The following is a 20,939-nucleotide window of genomic DNA, read 5'->3' on the forward strand; positions in this document are numbered from 1 at the left end:
GCTGCAGAAATCAATCAATCAGAATAGAGCTGGAAGGGACCTTGGAGGTCTTCTAGTCCAACACCCTGCTCAAGCAGGCGACCCTATATCATTCCAGACAAGTGGCTGTCCAATCTCTTCTTAAAGCCTCCAATGATGGAGCACCCACAACGTCTAAAGACAAGCTGCTCCCCTGGTTAATTGTCCTCACCCTTAGGAAGTTACTCCTTAATTCCAGGTTGCTTCTCTCCTTAATTAGTTTCCATCCATCCATCGTCTTGCCTTCTGGTGTTTTGGAAAATAAGTTGAGTCCCTCTTCTTTTTGGCAGCCCCTCAAAATACTGGAATACTGCTATCATGTCATGCCATGATGGAGGGAGGCCTCCCCAGTCCAGGAAACCAAAGGGGAGGAGAAGAGCCATGTAGAGCTCGGAAGAAGACTTCTATAATTTTTCATCCCCCCTCTGCTGTCAGAAAGCCGGTGGAGGGCTTTGAAGGCCCCCTTCTCCAGCATCCTTGGGGAAGGAGGGCTTCACGCTCCAGCTGATTCCTGGCAGCAGAGATTTCCCCCGCTGAGAATGCTCAGAGGGCCAGCCCACAAATAGCACAGCAGTTTCTCCAGCAGTGATACAATATTGGCCTCTAACACCTTCCAACTATCACCAGTCCAGCTGTGGCAAACGGGGGGGGGCACTTTCACTACCCTCCATGACCAAGATCAAGACTTACATAGCCAAGAAGATGGAAGAGGTTCATCCAGAGTTTTCTTTGGGTATCTCAATAAGAAACGTTGACGTCTCCAAGCCCAAATCCCTTTATTTGATATGTAACTTATAACTGACCACTGAGACCCAACAAAAAGAAAGATAAAAAAGAAAACCCACCTGAGATTAAGGGTGTTTTGTTCATGCACCAGAATTAAAATAACATTTCCATAAGCAAAACAAGCAGCTGCTCCCATGGGGGACCCACCTGCTCCGTTCCCCACAACCAAGACGTTCTGATTTTAAGTATGGTGCAAAACAAGGAGCTACAAGTATGAAAGCTGAAATGGAAAAAAAAGTTTTGTTCGTAATACCTTATTTACAATGTTCTTTGACTAACAGGAACATTGTTCGTAGCTATGAAATTCAGACAGGAGCAGAAGTGTGTAAGTTTACACACTGCTTGTTTTTTCCCCGCTGCAGCTGTTTACTGAGATCTCTGGGGTCCCTACATGCATAGCCAAAGCCTCCTCCTCCTCCTCCAGCTCCGTGCTGTTGAGTTCGTGGCGGTAACTGTTCAAGTTGAGATCCTTCCCATAGAAGGCTGTGGAGGAGACGTTGGGGTACTGGTTGTGCAGCTGGGAGGCCCTTTTGCCACTCTCGTAGCGGCACCGGATATAGTTAGAGAAAGCCCTGCGGTAGATCTTGTTGAAGAGTGTGTAGACAAGGGGGTTGACCCCTGAGCAGATGTAGCCCACCCAAACAAACACATCCAGAAGCTCACGGAGGACAGCCTTGTCGCAGGCGTCCTTGCAGAGAACGGACATGATGTTGGTGATAAAAAATGGGCACCACATGATCAGGAACAAAAAGAAGACAATCCCCAAGACCTTGGAGGCCCTGCGTTCGTTGTTGATGGACTGCATGGTGCCTTTCCGGAAAAGAACTTCTTTGTTGACTGGAGAGTTTAAGTGGGAAGCTGCCTCGTGGTTCTGCAGCATGGACAGGTTCTCCACGTTGGGGTCCTTCTTCAGGCAGCTCATGCTGCTCCTCCTCGGCTTGAGGGGCTCCCCGTAGAGGAAGAGAGACGCCTGCTTCTGCAGGACCTGGATGGTCAGGCAGTAGGCAACCACCATGATCATCAGGGGGATAAAGAAAGCCACAAAGGAGCCGATGAGGACAAAGTTTTCGTCGTTCAGGACACAGCTTCCATTCACAAAGAGCCGAGAATCATCTTGCAAGCCGATGACTGGGATGGGCAGTGAAATACCTGGAGGAGAAGACAGGCCAAGAAGAAACCATCAAGAAAAGCAGACACAGAGAAAAGGGCTGCTACTTCAATTGAACTGGCAACTGGGCCTTGAATACCTTTGATTTGGGCATTGTCGGAGTGACGTGTCCCACCAGAGCTTCCTCTGTCAAAGGAAGTGAAGGTGTCCGGGGGAGCTGGGGAAAGAGTGACTTTGGGGTCAATTTAGAGATGCTTAATGAAATCTGCATTTTCCCACGGTCCTTGGTATTAACCCTCCAAGATCCCTCAGTTCTTCAGAAAAAGTTGAATCTTTTTTTTTTTTTTTGGAGATTGGCTCTGATTAACAGAGTCCTGCACATTTGATTGTGCTGAACTTCCTTCCCTTTCTTATACTATTGTGACTTTGACTGTAGAGGTGAAGTTGGTTTACAGGAAAGTCCACCAAACCTAAAAAATAGCTATGGGCACCTTTTCCTACAAAGGGCGCCAGAAATGTGACATCGTTAGGAGAAATAAGATGTGATCTTCCTTGGCTCCACTAGGTGGTGCACACAGTCCTGATGGGAAGGCAGGCGGCCATCTTGGACAGAAACATTGCTGAAGCCAAAGGCTTCTGCCTAACTTTCTACGCGGCTCAGGAGCCCACCCCACGTCTCCCTTCCTCACTTGCCCCCCCCCCATACCCATCATGTAGAAGCATTTGCGTTTCATTTCAAGATTCTCTCTTGACAAGACAGGTCCGCAGAGGGGGCTGGTCACCCTTGTGGTCCCAGGGCATGTGGACACCCATAGCAAAGGAGTCCTGCTTCTAAGCAGGCAAAGGTGTGGGGCGAGAAGCTGCCACATGTTACCCCAGAGCAGCGTTTCTCAACCTTGGCAATGTTAAGAGGTGTGGGCTTCAACTCCCAGAATTCTCCAAACGAAGTCCACTCTTCTTAACATTGACAAGATTAAGAAATACTGTTCTAGGCAGCTGCCCATGAAGCATTGATTGATCTGTTATTGGTTGAATGAGTGACTGAGTGACTGACTGGCTCCAGTCTGTAAAAAAAAAAAAAAGACAGTCTAATAAAATCTAGATTAAATCTAGTAGAAGATTGATTGGTTAACTGAAATGAATCATTTTAAATATACAATATTAAACAGGTAACACGGAGAGGCAACCAAGATTCCTCTTGAATAAACTCTTCCAGGCATTTGAATGAAAATACCTTTGGTTTTCCACAGCAATTGATTATCTGCTGCCCTTCAGCCCAGACAACACAAAGGTCTCAAACGTATTGTTTTATTATGATTGTGATTATCCTTTTCAACAGAGCATCCCTGAGGACAAGACCAACGAGAGGGACCACTTACCCATCGAAATGGTCCAGACGGCTGCGATCTTCATGATGGCCTTGGTGCGGGAATTGAACCGGCTGTGCTCAATAGGGTTGCGGATGGCGACATAGCGGTCGAGGGAGATGGCACAAAGGTGCATGATGGAGGCCGTAGAGAAGAGCACATCTAGGGAAATCCAGATGGGACACAGTTGTTTAGGCAAGGGCCAAGCATAATCTGGAAGAGAGAGAGGCAAGGAAGGAGACGTGAGTGGAAGAGGGCTCCAGCCCAGAACAGAGGGGGAGGGGGAGGAGGGAGGAAGAGGAGGAGAAGGAGAAGGAGGCTCACTCAACCACAAGCTGGGTACCACGCTGGAACTGCTCTTGAGCGATGCTGGGGCAAAGCGCCTGGCATGCAGGAGGTACCACATCCATGACAGGATCCAGGAACAGGGAAATGAACCCTCATGGGGAGTCACTGCCTCGACAGTCCAGGGGGAAGAAAACCCACCCAAGAGAAAACCATCTTCTAGATCAGGGGGAATCCAACCATGGCGACTTTAAGATCTGTGGATTACAAAGGTATAAATATCACATCCTGACGGTTGCAGATTCCCACCATGGGTGATTTGGTGACTGCTTCCTGCTGAGTAAACAGAGCTTGCTGGTGAAGCTTGGAAGGCCCTGGCTGAGGACCCTGCTCCATACTTGGGGTGCCAAGCGAACTTAGGCAGAAGACACCATGCAGCTTCTTCTGTTCCAAAATGAGGAGTCCAAATCTCTAGGCAATCTTTTGGAATTTGTCCCAAGATTTAACCAGATTATGTGACAAGCAAAATTGTGCACTGGGGTTGGGGGCATTTCTTAAATGTAATAAAATATTAATGCAAAGCCTCCCATAGTTATGTTTCAGTTTATTTGTTGACCATCTTGATGTCATCCAGAGTTCTGTTTTGCTATTTTTATCTGTGTTTTACATTCCCTGGTTGTAATAAGGTAGGAGGATGAGTCTGAAAAAGGACAATTTTAACAAGTGAAGCCCTTAAAAAAACGCTCCTATTTTCATCCCTGCAGAGAACCTGTCTTTCCACAGCACAGCTGCCTTGTTGAATTGCAGTGAGGGGCTGTACCTGTACACGGCCCCAAATACCTTTCAAAGGGGCTGCTGCTGTTCTGTAAGTGTCCAGCCAGGGCATTTTCATCCTCCAGGTCCCCTTGGAAAAAAAATATGCTCAAAGGCTGTTTCAAATCCTTTGTGCATCCAGAGACAAGCTGGATTGCACACTCCCAGTTTTAGGCATTTTCAAAAGCAGCCTGGAGTCTGTGTGTTTCAACAAAAAAGATATAAATGGTTTAAGGAAATAAATGTAGAACGATGAGCCGTGTCCCGAATACCATCAATCTCTAAACCATGATCAGCTTTGCGATGCCAAAGGAAACATCTGAGCCCTACAGAGCTCTCTAAAGCGCCAGAGGCAAGAGGGGAGAAGCTGCGATAAAAACAGCAATGGTAGCCGTCAATCAAAGCACCAGAAATAGGAAATTGTTTAAGTCTATTGAAAATTCCTCCCCTCCTTTTTCCGAAGACTGCTCTGCCTTCCAGCATCCAAAGTGCCCTCCTGGACTTTTCAGAGGAAATAATGGATTAATTTTCCAGCTGAACTTGTTAATGGCATTCACTTTCCTGACAAGGTTGAAAAGCCAGCTGCCTCCGTCTCAGACGAGATCCTGCAGATGGACTGATGGGTCCTCCCCAGTGGCGGAGAGCGCACACCGCAGCCTGGCAGTTGACAGACGGATGAACTTCAGCTACAATCTGCATTTCTCGACACTCCTGGAGCGTTACGGCCAGGCGGGCCTGCACTTCAGGTTGCACGGGTGTGCCAGACTCCCTTGCTTCCTTTTTGGAGATCTCCTAATTATTCCTGGGATATTTGTGGTGGCCTTCATCGTTAATTTTCTTTCCCTCTGATTTGCTCTGGGCCATATGTGGTTTTGGCACAGGGCAAGACCAAGATGACGAGGGTGTGACCTTACTGGCAAAGGAGGCAATTCCATGTGGAAGCTCTTGAGAAGAAGTAAGCCAACTGAAGGTTCCAGGCCTCATGTGGGAGCATCAGAGAAGGGATTCAAACTGCCAGAGCTGGTCGGTGGCAGACAGAGGATTCCAACAGATCCTGGATGGCTACAGCTTCTTAGTTCAAACATGGACTCTGTCACAAATTGGGAAAGATGCTCAGATCTCTCCCTTCTTACTAAAAGGTAGCCTCGCTCATGGATGACGGTGTCCCCTTCAGAAACTGACCAGCCATTTCTTTCTCCCTTCAGCCCTGAATTGTCTTCTTTGTTGGTTGGTGGCTCTCCAAGGCTGCAGACTTTTTCCAGCCCAGTTGAGATCCCAGATCCCATTCCTCTGCAGACCTGGGACTGAGCCAAGAGAATACCCTATGATAAAGATCCACCAAGCTCAGTGTGGCAGCTGCTCCCCGGGGTTTCAAGGGAACCAGTTGAGCAGACCTGGGAGAACGAGCAGATGTTCTGTAGTGGAGGTGTTCCACCTTTTATCCCCCAGGGCAAAGTGACAGATATGTGGGCCCGCTAGAAATAAACCAGCCCTGTTTAATTTCTTGTATTTACTACTTTGCAGTGCTTGAGATTTTTTAAAGAACAGACAAAACATACATGCTGTGGGAATGTCTGCTGAGTGAGTTATAAGCCAGGAGCTGGGGTCATTGCTGTGTTTGCACAGGGAGATTTTTTCCCTGGGTATTGCATTAAGTGGGTGCTTCTCAACTTCTGCAATTTTAAGATGCATGGACTTCAACCCACCAAATTCCCCAGCCAACATTGCAGCCCATACATCTTAAAAATGGCAGAGCTTGGGCAATGGAGATGTTTCCTTCAGAGGCACAGAGGTCGTCTTTGCTTCTTAAACCAGACCCATGAGGTCTTCCAAACACTTAAATCTGAGAATGCAAATATGAGTAAACTATGTGAAAAAAAAAGTTCTTGTTAGAAGCTAATGTAAGTGCGGCTATGAAACAACTGATTTCACAGATAGGACTCCCTTGTCAGGGAGGCAGAGCTGGTCTCGCTCTACATTTGGTGTGAGAAACCTTGAGGTGTGACTTTGCCTTCCCCAGTGCTCTCAGTTAAGGTGGCATTTCCCCCCTCTGAGAGGAGAGGAGAGAGCAGGCTAATGTCCCCCCTTGGGGAAGAAGCACGGCCATCTGCCTTAAAGAGCTGCCTGACCTGGACGTATTCCTTCACTTCAGCCAAGCTGCTTCCTTGCTGGTCTTCCGAAGTTCTGCTTGCCTCCATTGGCAGCAGGAGCTGAGGTGGCTTCTTAGCCCCAAGCCAGAGAGAACAGATATCGCTGACCATTTCTTGAGCAGCTTTTCTCCACCTCAGCTACTTTAAGCTGTGTGGACTTCAACTCCCAGAATTCTCCCTATGCTGGCTGGGGGATTCTGGGAGTTGAAGTCTACCCAGCTTAAAGTTGCCAAGGTTGGGAAATGCTAAATCTACCTAGAGAACAGGGAGGGGCTTTGGGTGTGAATTAGTTTATCTGCAAAATATCTGGAGATACCTGGCACTTTAAAGCTCTGAGGAAGTTCAGAGTTGCAAGAAGCGAGGCTGAAAAAGAAGAACAGCCAAGCCCCAAATTAGAGCACAAAACAATTCCTTTTTGTGGAGTCAGCCCCCAGTTGCCCTTGCCTTCAGCATAAAAAGGCCCCAGGTGATGTGCGCAAAGTTTGTCTTGAAAACTGAAAACGTTTGCGGCAGAAATTCTGGCTTGCAGAGCCGAGGAGGTAATTGGGTATTTCTGGAGTGACTCCAAGCTGCTCTTTCGCTTGTGGGAAACTTGGCGTTTCAACATTTAAAAACAAAACAATGATCAATAAACACAAGAAAGCAATGAAAAGAGCAGCATGAAGTCAGGCGAAACAGCTAAAGATGAAAGGTGGAGAAATATGAGGGGGTTAAGGGGGTTGGGACTGTCTTCTACTCCACCTTCAGCTATGGAAGACCCTCTTTCTCCAGCCCCAAGGCTGTTATTGTGGAGCGGGGAACTGTAGATACTGCCTTGAACTCCTGCCAGAAAGGTAAGATAAAAATCAGCTAATAATTAAACCAATTAACCAGTTAGCACAACCCACTGAAGTGTAGTCTAACCAACCAGGTTGGATTTACCTCTTGACCCCCAACATTTAGCCAAGCACATTCTGGTCTTCTGCATTGTACAAACTCAGTTGGGTGTGGAAGAAAGGCAGGAAAGCAGATTTCCAATCAAATTAAAAATTGGATTCCTACATTCCTATCAGGCGCAAAGAATCAGAACCATTTATGAATGATTACTGAAGCCTATACACAAGAATCTGGTCAATCAACCATCAGCACTAAATTGGCACCAGATAAGTGTCAATGAAATTCAAGAGGGAGCTGGACTTGGGTCTCTTGTGGCAACGCCTGGATTCTAAACTGATACCCATTTTACTCTGCCCTCCAGTTCTCCCTGTTCTTCTCTTACGATTCACTCAGAAGGTACAGCATTCAATCCAAGAAGATTCCTGGAGTCAATTTCAGCTCCTGGAAACTCCGCAGACAACATCCATGATCTTCTCTTGGCAACATTATGGAAGCAGTTGGTCCTTCCTCCAGGAAGTTTTTTCAACTTCCAGGATAAAAGCTTCAGACCTTCAGAAATTTCTGATGGACTCTCATCCAAATTAGGGTTAGTGTTAAACCTTGCTTAACCTCCAAGGCTAGGTGAGGACTGCCAACTTTCTAACCCATCTGACTAGAGATAGTTCAACATCCTGTTGCTATTATCCATATTCCTGTATGTTCTTCTAGAAAGACTGAAGAACATTCTGCCCTAATACATGAAAAAGACTGAAGAATGGTTTGCCAAGAAAACACACCATGTTCCTTCCTTAAGGGCTGGGTCGGTTTTCTTATTTCGGAGATTTCACACTCCGATCCTGCTTTCCAGGAGTTCAAACTCAACAGTTTTTATTATGCCTCTCCACCTTGGCTTCTATTTATTAGCACAGATTTTTAATTAGTCCTTCAAGATCTTGCTGTGGTGGAAAACACATAAGATGTCAGGCATAACACAAGAGGAAGTTGAATAGTGAAGGCTTAGCCCTTCAACCCTTTGCTCAAGTCTCTCCCAGCAGATGGACCTGGTGGCCCCTTCAGAGGCACTGCAACAGGGCACAGATCAGGGAATCCTGACTTCTACAGAAAGAAGGTGGCTGAGGAAGACATGAAGGGAAGACCCATGTGGGGAAAGAGGACACGTCTGCTTTTTCAAGAATGAACATTGTTTCAAGAATTGAGGGAAACTATAAAAGCAGCTCTCAAACCAGGCATTCTTCCACCCCCATGACCTGTAGCTGGCGTGGCTGCTCTGGAGAACTGCATTTCCCTTATGTGCAGAAGAGTAGAGTGGTGTTCCTATCCAATTGAAGGGCACCTGATGGACGGGGGAAGGCAAGGCCAATTGATCCAAGCAGCTTTTTTCTCCTCTGGAAAGCTGTCTAAGCTTTGAAGTTGCCCCAAAGAATCATCTCCAGAGATTGGAAGCAGAATAGGGGGGGACAGGATTCTAAGTCTCTGGACCACTGTTCCATCCGTCTCCTCACCCTTCTCTTGGCCAACACCCTTGGCGCAGGGTGCTCAGCCACGAAGTACAGCTTTTGCAATGAATTCCCAAATCTCAGTCACATACATCAATGGGTTCAGTGTTTCCCAACCTGGGCCATTTGAAGAAGCGTGGACTTCAACTCCCAGAATTCCATAGCCAGCATGGAATTCTGGGAGTTGGTCCACACATCTTTAAGTGGCCCAGGTTGGGAAATACTGAATGAAAGTAAGAGATGCCACAAAACCCCACTTCCCTTCTGCTGCCCACAAGGATCCCATCATCTCAGCATTAGTGTCACTGGCCCCTTTGAAGACCCACAGATCGGTAGACCATCCCCTGAAGACTCCTGGCTCTGGAGCTCTTCCTCCTGTGGCTACTACAAGCCAGTGTTTTCTGCACATGCAAAACAGTCCCCCAACGGGAGAGGTAGAGAGCAGGTCCCATCTCAAACTGGGTGCCCTCCTGTGCTCAGGTCGACCAGTGGGAACAGCAGTGAAGAAAAAAGGCAACCCTGCTCATGCATTCATTGAAAGGCACTTGTCCCAGGCACCACAGCCCTCTTATTGACACCAACGGTGGCGGACTTACCATAGAGAATAGTGATCAGAGATACTGGCATCACCAGAATGCCCACCAACATGTCCGCCACAGCCAAGGACATCAGGAAGTAGTTGGTGGCGTTTTGGAGCTTCTTCTCCAAGGAGACCGCCATGATAACCAAAATGTTCCCACCGATAGTCAAGACAATGATGACCAGAATCAGGAGGGCTGGCCAGTTCTTCTCCTTGATGGACTTTCGAGAGATGTCTGCCCCCATGGAGGAATTCAGAGGATCAGTTGTTGGCAAACTGTGATTCCCAGTCAAGTTGTGACTCAGTGGCCAAGCCATCAAGCTGCTGTGCAGGCTGAAGTCCAGAGTGATGGATACTGTGGTCAAGCCAAGAATCCCTCCCCCATTGAGGGCACTCATCCTTGGCACACAGGTGCCTTCCTCTCCTCAGGAGCACCTGCAAACCAATCCCTTTCTCAGAGGGGAGAAGACAGAAGGCAACCACTGGATGGCCCAGCGCTGGCCCAACAAAAGTGCTTGACCTTCCATAGCGGATGAAAGCTTGTTGAAGCCAGAGCAATGTTCTTCCAGGCTGCCATGCAGGCCAGGGCCCAGAGCCTGGAGAGGTCAGCTGGTGAGGAGTGATGTGATCTTGGCAGCAATATCCAGCGTGTCCTCAAGGCCAGCATTCTGTGAAAGAAAGAAACACCTTCACTCACACAGCCGCTGGGGCAAAACCAGGCAGGAGCACACGTGTGGTTTCCCCACCAGCTCTGTTCCCCCACACCCAGAAGTCTCACTTCTCTCCTCTGGTAGTGCCAAGCCTGGTAGAAGAACCCCCTGGTGGGCTTCCAAGCCCTCCGTTTGTCTCATGTACAGTGCCCGACGGTGGAAGAATGAAGCATCCCGAAGAAGGGGCTCTTCATCAGCAAAGAGCTCAGTCTGGCCCAGAAAAGTTTTGCTTCCACAACCTTTGAAGGCACCCCAAAACTTTCTGTGTCTTTCCTGCAGCAGATGGAATGTGACTCTTGCCCCAGGGGAACTCCCAGCCCCGCCACTTCCACCAGGCCAAAGAAAGCTAGAAAGGAATCATTGCCCTACATGGAAATATTTGGAACGAGTGGAGGAGAAACAGCACAGCCATTCGAGAAGGGGGAGAATTTCATTTTGGCTAATAAAGCCAGCTGTGAGTCTAATTCCAGACACGGTTGGACATCCCACAAGGCCAACAAAGCAGCAAAGAGGGGAGGAGATTTGGAGGAGACATGCCCATCACATCTCCTCCACAAGGCCCTAAAGAAATGGCAGAGAAAATGGAGACCAACACGAGAGCCTCTCCTGGAGAAGAACAGCTACTCAAGAAGTGCTTCAGGGAGGCACCTCCTGGGTTGGCCTTGCCCAGGTAGCACACACGGACACCAAGCCCTGCATCCTCACCTGGCAAAAGGGGAGTTGTGGTCCAGCGCTCCCAAAGAGGCTGGCCTGGGGGAAGCCGTGGGAGTGAGGCTGTTCCACTCTCTTTTCGCTTCCCTTCCTTCTTATCTCCCTGCCTCCTGATGATGGAGGAACACCGGCCTCTTTGCAGCAGGAGGCCAGGCCTGGCAGCAAAGCCCAGAGGATAAATCAATGTCAGGAAGAGAGCAGGAAACCTTTAGCCCAGACCTGCTGCCGGCTCCAGGGAGCCAAGGGGGTCAATCCCTAGAGAAGCTGCAACTGCCACTCGCTCACATCCGAGAGGAACTGTTTTTTTACTTGCAGGCCAGGTCAGCCAAACCCAGGGGGCTCTCCGATGCATTCAACCCGGAGGGAGCCAAAGAGGCTGGTGAAGGTCTGTTAAACCCATTTACTGAGGCTAACATTGGTCAAAGCTAGCAGAGGTATTCTTACAACTCCAAGAGAGTCCGATGGAGAAGGGGCATTCAGACAGAGCAATGTCTTTTTCAAAGCTAACACAAGAACGACCGTGATCCCCACTAAAGCTGGAGGAGGATTGGTGGGAGGCCACAGAAGAGGTTTTCAGCATCCTAAGACAGCATGGCAAAGAGCTTCTGGAGCATTTTATATGGGGACACCCCCCCACACACACACACTCACACAAGAAACACCCGCTTAATTAGGAGGGCTCTGCAGATTCTACATGCCGTCTGCCAAGTGTCTGAATTTGTGCCACCTGACCATTGGGATGCAGCAGCCTGGGTGCAAGGACCGGTCTGAAGTCCCCTTTTCCAGTATTGTTGTAACTTTGAAAAAAGCACTAAATGATGGGTTACAAATTGAGGACTTTCAGTGTAATGTTTTGACTTTCCCACCTTCCTTGGAAGCCTTTTTGGTGGTGACCCCTCGTCTTTGGAGTAATCTTCCAAGGGACAAAGATGCCCCGACTTTTCAAAAGCTTTTTCAGCGATTCAGCCTCTTCGCTGGCTTTCAAACTTTCTCCTGCTGCTATTTTTAGTTTCCTAACTGAATGCTTTTCCTCATAATTGGATTGTTTGTTTTGCCTTCTAAAAATGGCTTAATGAATTTAGCTGACCTTTGAAAGTGAGCCTGGGCCCAGGGCCTCCTCCAAAGGGCTCGTCTGTGGGAATGCTTGGGAGGAAGAGCCCCATCTGCACCCAGGAAAGTCACAGCCCAGGGGCCACTTTTGACTTCCCAAGCTCTTCATCTCAACTCTCTCTCTTTAGCTCTGCCCTTGATGGTTTGTACCGAGTTTTTGTTTTCAGTTGCTGGGCCAGCCAGGCTTAGAACCATCTGAAAATTGCCTGGGTGGGATCCTGCAGCCCCAAATGCTTTCAGCCATAATTTCAAGAGGCGAAGTCTCCTTGGTCACTGGAGCGAAGAACAAGCAAATTCAAATCTCTTATACACCCATTTCAAGCCAGCCTGTTCTGCAATCTGGTTCAGGAACAGGTTGAACCCAACGGCATCGTCTCACTTGATCTTCCCCTCTGCAAAGGCAAAGCTCTGCTCTTAGCTCATTAAAGGAAAGAGGCATGTAATATTCTTGCAATAAACGTGTGAATTATGTACACCTTCCCAACATTAGTTGTGAAGTTTTCAACCTCTCTTCCACCCTTTGGACCTTTATCTCCCTTTCCTTAGCTAATTTTCAGCTTAATGGCTTGTCTTTCACTTTGGCTTGTAACTGGTAGAACCCCAGTTATTATTATGCCAGGATGACCCAGCCTGGATCTCTCCTGACAGTGCTGGAGTGCACATAGGTATTGATTTTAGGGGGAAGGAATGTCTTTAAAGGGGGGGACACAAGGCCAGTGCATCAAACTTTGTTCCCCCCCAAGTCCTATCTAAAAAGTCTTCCAGAAAATGTTGAGATCTTGCAGTCAGTCACCTAATGACCCAGAGGCCTCTCAAAGATATGTTATTATCAGAGAATGTCTCTGTCGTTAAAAAAATGATTAACTTTGACCTGCAGAAGGAACAGTTGAGAGAACATTCTGGTGAACCTAGAACTAAAGAGAAATTTCCTGACAGTGAGAACAATTCACCAGTGGAACTCCTTGCCTTCAGAAGCCGTGGGTGCTCCATCCCTGGAGGCTGTTAAAAAGAGATTGGACAGACATTTGTCCAGAATGGTATAGGGTCCCTTATTTGAGCAGGGGTTGGACTAGAAGACCTCCAAGGTCCCTTCCAATTCTATTCTGAGTGATTGAGCTACTTTTGGCTTGGTCTCCAAAACAGATCAGGAATAAGAATCAGAAGGCAGGCACTTCACACGCCCATGGGGCTCAGCTGCAGCCCCCATCCCTGAGCCCCCCACAATGCCAGCTTCAGCCCCCTTTGGCTGCCCTAGCCAGATCTGCCCCACTCAGCCATTCTCAGCCCCCCAAGAGGGGTCCACTCCTCTCTAACTGTCCCCACCTCCCGCCCGAGAGAGCTCAACTCCCTCACTTTCTGGTGGCTGCAGGTTCCCCCCCCCCCGCCTGAGCTATTGTTGGCTGCCTCTGACGACAGTGAAGACGGCAGAGCCAAACTTGGAACGTGGTGCTCCCAGTTGTGGCATGAATCAGCGCTCCACAAGTTGCGATGATGACTCAAGAGCTGGAGTTGTTTTCTTCCTTCCCTTCGGCTGCTCCAGTGGGGCTTCATCTCCTCCAACTGCTGCTGCATGCAGCTGGACTCACTTGGCTTTAGCTGCCGCTCCTTAAAGTCAGAAGCACAGTCCTGATTCTGCAGCAGACAAAGGGGGGTTGTGAAGACCCTCCTCCCCGGGTGCTTCCAGGCCCGTGGGAATCCTCAGTGAAGCTGCTTTCCTCACCCGCCTGTCGCGTCTCCTTCTCCTCCTGCTGTCCACCCACCCCGCTTTCCTGAAGAATCTGACAGCTGAATTACAGCCATCTCTCCCCAGAGTCAGCCGGGGCTCCTCAGCCGCCCCCTCCTCAGAATGGCCCAGACCAATGCCCGCCTGGAGAGCCCGTCCCATTGCCTGGCCTGGAAAGGAGCATCCGGGGCCACCCCACAGCGGGCTCCAACCAGGAGCACTTCTGAAGGAGACCAGGGCCAGTGGCTGGCCATTGACCTCGCGGCCAAGGTCTGTTCAGGAGTGGCAGGGAGTTCCAAAGGCAGCAGCATTGGCAAAGGGCCTAGAAACAACAAGGCCTGTTTTGTTAACACCAACATTTATTTTGTCAAAGAACAGAGGAAATTAAACAGCCGTTTCCAGATGAAGCACTTTCTCATTTTGAGAATTGCCAGACAGGCAGGCTGACGTGTCCTCCATAACTCATGAGGGAAATGGTTCCCCCTTTTTGTTCACAAGTTGGATGAGCCCCAGAAATGCTCTTTAGAGCCCTTCAACCTCTTGGATTTAGAAGCATGCAGGAAGATCCTTGCTGGATCGGGCCAAAGCTACCCGATCCATCATCCTGCGTCCTGTTCTAAGCCAGCTGGGCACACGATGGATGAGGAGGAAAACAGCTCCTCCTCCTCAGAAACTGTTGTCCAGAAACATAGGATGTCACCAAACACAGAAGCTTTCCCTGTAAGACTTTGCCACAAAAAGTGCCACCAGCCATCACCGCCAAGGACCAGACCCCGTCCTCCTCCTTTTCCCCAGAATTGCCTTTGTTGACCTCAGAAAGAGAAGCCCCCCTCCTGCCAGCCCCACAACGTCTCCGCCTCATCTCCCCAAAGTCTTGCAGCTCCATTGGCCTCCTTGTCCTCAAATGATTGTTCATCAAAGCAAATGGCGGCAAGTTTCCATGGACACGCTCCCCGTGACACTTTGGTCAGATCTCTGGTTAATCACATCCCCCTCAGTTGCTTCCTGCCAGGGACCCCCCCCCTTCCATAGGAAAGGTCCTGATGGGATGGGCGGGGGGGGGGCTCGGGGAGCAGGAGAAAGAGCTGCTACCAGAACCATGGTTAGATAGAAGAGACCCGACTCTCTTACTATATCTGGAGGTTTTGAGGGAGTTTGGGGGGATGCCTGCTTTTACCACCCCCTCCAGCTTCTTCCCCAATTGTCTCTGGGAGCCAGAAAATGCAAGGCTATTTTGCCCGGTCAAGGTGGGTTTCCAGCTGGGCTCCATCCGCCTTTCCACAGAGGGAAATCGTAAAAGGGGTCAAATAACCAAGAGCAGTTTGAAGGGAGGCTTCCCCAGGGGCTTAAGGGGAACCACCCCAAGGCAAGATGTAATTCTGAGCCATATCCAGATCCACCTCCTCCCCCACATTCAGAGGGCCTGGTCTCTCAAGCCACCCCACCATCCTAGCTGCCCGTCCAGTAATGTCTCTCGAGACCCCCTGACTGTCACGGAAGAGCCTCAACCCCAGGCAGAGGGAGGGGGATACTTCAAGCAGCACATGCCCCACAGCCTGGGGGTGGGGGGTGGGCTGAACCTGATTTTAACAGGGTTGAAAGGGACCTCAGAGATCTTCTAGTCTACTAGTTCAACCATCTGCTTAAGCAAGATACCCTACAACATTTCGGACGAAAGTTTGTCTGATCTCTTCTTAAAAATATCCAGCAATGGAGCACCCACAACTTCTGGAGGCCTTCCACAATTAATTGCTCTCATTATCAGGAAATTTCTCCTTATCTCTAGGTTTATTTCTATACAGATTCTCAGCCCTCCAGGTCATGCTTGTCCCAAAGGTGCTTTTTCAAGAGGCGGCTGGACTTTGTTTTTCCTTGAAGACGTTTCGCTTCTCATCCAAGAAGCTTCTTCAGTTTTAGGCTGGATCTCCCTTTGATAGTTCCCATCCATTGCTTCTTGTCAGATTATCATAGAAAGAAGCTTGTAAGGAGAGGCCCCTTCGCTTAGCCTCGGGCAGGGAAGCAGCTTCTGCCTGCTGTGCTGACAGCCTTCCTGTCCCAGTCCAGAAGGGTTGGTGTCCAGTTCCTATCGGGGCCTCCCTGGAGGTGGGCCCAAACCTCTCAACCCGTCTTAGCCCAGATGAGTGGCCAGCCCCAGGCAGCCCTGGCACACCACCAGCCCCCCCCCCACTCTGGTGTTGAGAGGGTCTTCCTCGGCAGAGAAGGGGGCAGCCTGCAATGGAGCCACTCCCCATGATAGACTGGCCCCCCAATCCTCAACCTTCTCCTTCTCCCCCTCTCCAATTCCTCCTGGCCTGCAGCCCCCATAACCCTGCCAGGCTGGCCAGCCAGCCGACCACGGAAGTCGGCCAATCAGGTTGGCCAGGAACAATTCGCCCAATTACCAAATCTCCCTCTTCATTAAACCATTACGTGAGTTCAGTTGGTGACTAATTCCCCCCAATTTTAATCTATTCAAGGAACAACGTATTATTAGCAGGGGAAACACAAATTGGCAGGGAGATGCATTGACGGAGTCATTTCCTTTTAATTCAGAAATGAATTAAACAAAGCATTGTTTTATTTGTTTTTTAAATGACAAATTCTATTATCTGGGAGAAAAAAGGCTTTGGGGAAATTAAGGTCCAGTGATGGAACCTCCTCTTGACAATGTCAACCATGGGCTGTGGAGATTTGTTTGTTTTTTGACAGATGCCGAACAACACAAATTGGCAGAAAAACAAGCATTGGAGATAATTTGTGCTGGGTAAGGGAGAGGCAGGGAGCAAAGGAAGACTTTGGCTCTCGTCCAGTGCAGAGATGTGTATCCTGAAGTTTCTGCAAAGCCGCGAGCATTCAACAGGTAGAGACATGCAACAGCCATTGCATCTGGAGAGGCACCTTAGCAATCTGTCAGATGCCATTTGGATGCAAGAAATCCAGAAGAGAAAAGAGCCTCAAAAACAGCCCAGATATTTTGAAATCTCACAATCTATTGCAGTATTTCTCAACCTCATCAACTTTAAGCTGTGTGGACTTCAACTCCCAGGATTCCAGCTATCTAGAGAATTCTGGGAGTTAAAATCCACACAGCTTAATGTTGACGAGGTGGAGGAACACTGATGTATCCATCTAGACTTCCTGGGAAAGCTGGTGAAGTTCCAGAAGGCGTTGGGTGGATGGGGGGACTGGTACCCCCAGCCGATATCCCTTGCAACCAACCACGGACATGCTGGGGGAGCATGAATATCAGACCCCTGCCCTGCAACTGGGGACCCCCAGGATGCCCTCGCGGAATAAGTGTGTCTCCGGAGTCATCAGATCTTTCTGAAGGCAACTATCTGCTGCAGAAACAGCTACTTTGGCTAGCCATAAGCAAAACATTTATTACCTCCAGGGAGATTTATGGAGTTCTTTTATTTAGGAAATTTATTTCCTGTCCCTTTATAAGTTTGGGCGGCTTATAAAAATGTTATGAAATCTTCAATAAAAAGGACCAAAAATGAAAACAAACATGAACAATAAAACTAACGCTTTTTAGAGGCCTGGGAAAATAAACAAGCCTTTAACCCTAGCCCTAAATGAAGCAAGGCAGGGAATCCTACCCAACTTCCATCAGCAGTTTATTCCACAAGCAGCACAGCAGGATAGAGATCCGATTTGGGGTTAATGGGAGGCTCAACTAGACCAGAGGAGGTGGTCCCATCCATAATGTAGACCCTCCGTCCTTTGTGTGTCCTCAGAGGCTGGCTTTACACAATATGCAAAGCTTTTGCCTTCCTTTGATTTTGTGGTTCTGTGACCCATGGTTCATAGAGTAGGCTATGGGGAAAGACTCCAAAAAATTATGAATTAAGCAACAAAGCATCTTATGGGCTAGCCCAGATGAACCCAGCATAACTGAGCTTGGGACCTTTCAGGGAAAGACTTAAAGCATTTTTCCGATGAACTGAGCCGCAGGTCGCAGAGTTTACAGGACAAAAGGCCCTCCCTTTAACAACTTTTTGCTTGGAGGGAATGGAAAGACATCTCCAGGATTCTAATCACAGAAAGATATTGCTTTACTGCTGAACTCCGCTCCAAGTGCTCTTGGACATTTGCATGCATCTCATTAAATTAATCAATTTGTTTATTGGTAGCAATCTACTGCCAGAGAAAGTGGTGATCAGTGCACTGTACTGAAACTCACACACCTCTCCTTTAGTAGCAGCAATTAGATTAAATTATGTTTAGATTTTGGAAAGGCCACAAAAGACAATTGAGTCTAAGATGGAATTTTTATGTTTGCTCCCAGTTTCCCATTGCACAAACATCTCTCTCGGCTCCTAATCTGACTGCAAATATATTTGTTTTGGGTCTCATGGCCTCATGAAGCATTGCAGAGAAGTCAGGACAGCAAAAGTCCACAGGAGAAGGTGGGATATTTTTAGCAAAAACAATAACAAATATTCTTATTTAAACTTTAAACAGGTGAGGCAAGGCAAGCCAAGCCAACTATAAATCATAGACGAAGACAGGGAGGGTAATTAAAAGTCCAGTGCAATTGCTATCAGAGAGGGGTGCGGATAAACGTCTTGGCAGCCCAACCCAAGACAGTCAGGACAGAGTTTCCAGGTGCAGAAGCCATTCGTCTCCTTCAGCAGGAGGCCCTGGGAGGCCCACCTAGATTATAAACTGAGTTTCCTCTCTTGCCAGACATTTTCTGGCTTGAAAGGAAAGCCAGCTTTCTGATTTTGACAGAGATCAAAATGCAGGTATAATTTCCCAGAGTCTCTGAGATTCCAGGTGCCCAGGAAATTATGTCTCCTTGAGCCTGGGAAATTATTGGACACATGCTCCAGTATGATGTTCTGCCACACATGTCATTTTTAGAAGATCAAATCTCCACCAAGAAACTGGAACTTCTGGAAGACTACATTTCCCATGTTCCTAGATTCTGGGGATTAGGTGAGATTGAGGTCTCTTAATTTTCACGCAGTCTCACTTTCCACCCTGTTGAAGAGCCCTCTGAGACAAAGAACAAAGCAACATATGTTGTGCCTTACCTAGGCAACGTTCACCTGTTGCCTTTCAAGCCAGCATGAGTCCAAGATAGTTAGTGGAGAGGCTGCCTGTGAAGTCTCTGGGCCCTTCTAAGGTGGTCAAGATGCCCAAAGGAGGTCCAAGAAGTTCCTGCTTCACCATCTGGCTAGCTGCAACTCAGCTCTTCCTCTCCGTTGGGATTCAGCACGGTGAACATCTCCAGATGTTGCTATGAGGAGAGAAGAGAGGTTGAATGCCCAGCCACTAGATACAGTATCTTCTTCCATCAGTAGTAATCAAAATCAAGTTTTGATTTTTATCTCTGAGGGTTTTTTAAAAAAAATTGATTGTTCACTTGAATCTCTTTTTTCAATACACTTTTATTCTTTCTTTGATAATTACTGATTGTTTTAGCTTTTAAACTATTTTGACTGTGGATGCTTTTTATGGAAAAGGAAGCAAGGAACAAGCTGAATTGCAATAAATAGTCTGCATGATGACAAAGTTAAATCAAAGTAGTCCATTTGCTATGTATTTAACCCTGGGAATTTGGCCCCTGTTCAGCCATAAATCCCTTCCAGAATCCTACATTCATCAAAAGACAAGTTGAAATATCATGCTTCGAAAACCATTTATAATGCATCATATTTAAAAATACATATTTTAAAGGGGGATTGTACAATTCTTTGGGAATCCGGAGACATACAGCAAAATGTAGATGGTAATCATTCTATGTCATTCCACAATTTATGGTATGAGGAGCAAAGTAACTCACAGCAGACTTTACAAAGACTTCAAACATCTCAGATTTGACCAGAGGGGCTCCTGGCTGTGATTGTGAGCCAGAAGGCAAAATTCCATTTCCAAATGTCCCTCGAGAAAGGTTTCCTTAGTGGAAAAGGGGGGTGCATAGCACCCAACTTCACTCCTCAAAAGCAAGTCCCTTGTATTCATTCCTGTTGGCTTTCTCAAGGGATCAGCCCAGGGAGGTCAGCGTCTCCACCATCTCCAGCTCTCATCCATTTTGAGAAGCAAATTCCACAAATATTTAAATGAGCATCAACAACATCTGTTCCATGATCTTAACTAAGAATCCCTTTGCAGAGTGAGATGGGTGTCTTATAAACGTAATACATACAAAAGGTGTTCAAATGAAATTGAAATTGAAATTGTGTGTGTGTGATCCAATGAATAGAAAAATAGCCACAGAATCACAAATGAGAGGCTATTGATTGCTTACGCTGGTTTTAATCTACTGCTGCTGGCAGAGGTCAAGCCTTTGGCTTGATTTTCAGGTCTCGATAGACCCCATGTGCAGAGCCCTCGGGACAGGCTGCCAAAGGACTGGGGCACAAAGGAACATTGGCGGGGAAATAGATGGGATTGGCCCGGCTTTGCAAAATTAACCCATCTGGTGCCCATCTTTATCTTCTCTGGGTTATCACTCTCTCTCCACAAAAACCTTGCAGTGATGCTCCATCCCTCTCTCTTTGAGCTGTCCAATTATGCTCTAGCAAGGTTAGGAAGCGATGCAGGGCTTGGTAGGGGAGGGATCCAAACAGATGAAATGGCCCACTCCCCACTTCCCAGGGACCCCCACGCTTCTCTGAGCGTTTCAGAGATGTTTTCCAATCAGGCCACAAGCTGGTTGGATTCCAGTTCTCCTCAACAACAGCCAGGCAAGATGTGGATAATTAGAATCTACCCCATGCCTGGTTGGAGAATAAGGCAGACCAATTAAGTGTCCCAAACTGGAGTGGAAATCAGAACAATATACATTCTTTAATGAGCACAACTTCTATTAAGGCAGATTGCACCTCTTTAATTCAACACTTAATAAGCTAATGTAACTCCTGGCTGAACTCCAGGAATATCTAGGATCTCAGAAAGGATTTAACTAGAGGGGAAATAGCACAGTGGAGGTTCACAAAATGAGCATTGGTGCACGTCATATCATCTTATTTTGTGCCCGATAAAAGCCTTTTTGGTATTTGGCCCCTGGCATTGAAGGGAGTAACTATCACTTGTCTAAAGAACATCTAATAAGCAGTTGATATTCATCTTTAAGGAAGGATGACTTTTGCCTGAAAACAAGGACTGGGCCAGGAATGGATAAGGGAATCAACCCAGAGAGCTCGCTCACAAAATCTCTCTTTAACCACCTGAGGATTAGGAGATAAGGCAGGC

The 20,939-nt window shown here is 47.8% G+C and overlaps 1 protein-coding gene across 5 annotated transcripts in view; it reads right to left on the reverse strand.

The window, feature by feature from the left end:
* Positions 1-226: 226 nt before the first annotated feature.
* The window catches only part of LOC120313197 (5-hydroxytryptamine receptor 2A-like), a 65,431-nt gene continuing 44,718 nt past the window's right edge, over positions 227-20,939 (reverse strand). For 4 of the 5 annotated variants that reach the window (XM_039354820.1, XM_039354819.1, XM_039354817.1 and 1 more), the window contains 4 exons: positions 18,776-18,981; positions 9,496-10,147; positions 3,292-3,492; positions 227-1,953 (listed from right to left, as the gene is read on the reverse strand). In XM_039354820.1, coding sequence (XP_039210754.1) covers positions 1,136-1,953; positions 3,292-3,492; positions 9,496-9,877 — 1,401 coding nt within the window. In that variant the 5' untranslated portion in view covers positions 9,878-10,147; positions 18,776-18,981 and the 3' untranslated portion in view covers positions 227-1,135. Of the gene's footprint in view, positions 1,954-3,291; positions 3,493-9,495; positions 10,148-10,257; positions 10,416-18,775; positions 18,982-20,939 lie in introns of those variants that run through there. The other variant, XM_039354822.1, reaches the window with a different exon arrangement.

This window comes from Crotalus tigris, unplaced genomic scaffold, assembly GCF_016545835.1.
Source record: "Crotalus tigris isolate CLP2741 ecotype Arizona unplaced genomic scaffold, ASM1654583v1 scf7180000018585.330925593:3314079, whole genome shotgun sequence".
NCBI lineage: Eukaryota > Metazoa > Chordata > Lepidosauria > Squamata > Viperidae > Crotalus > Crotalus tigris.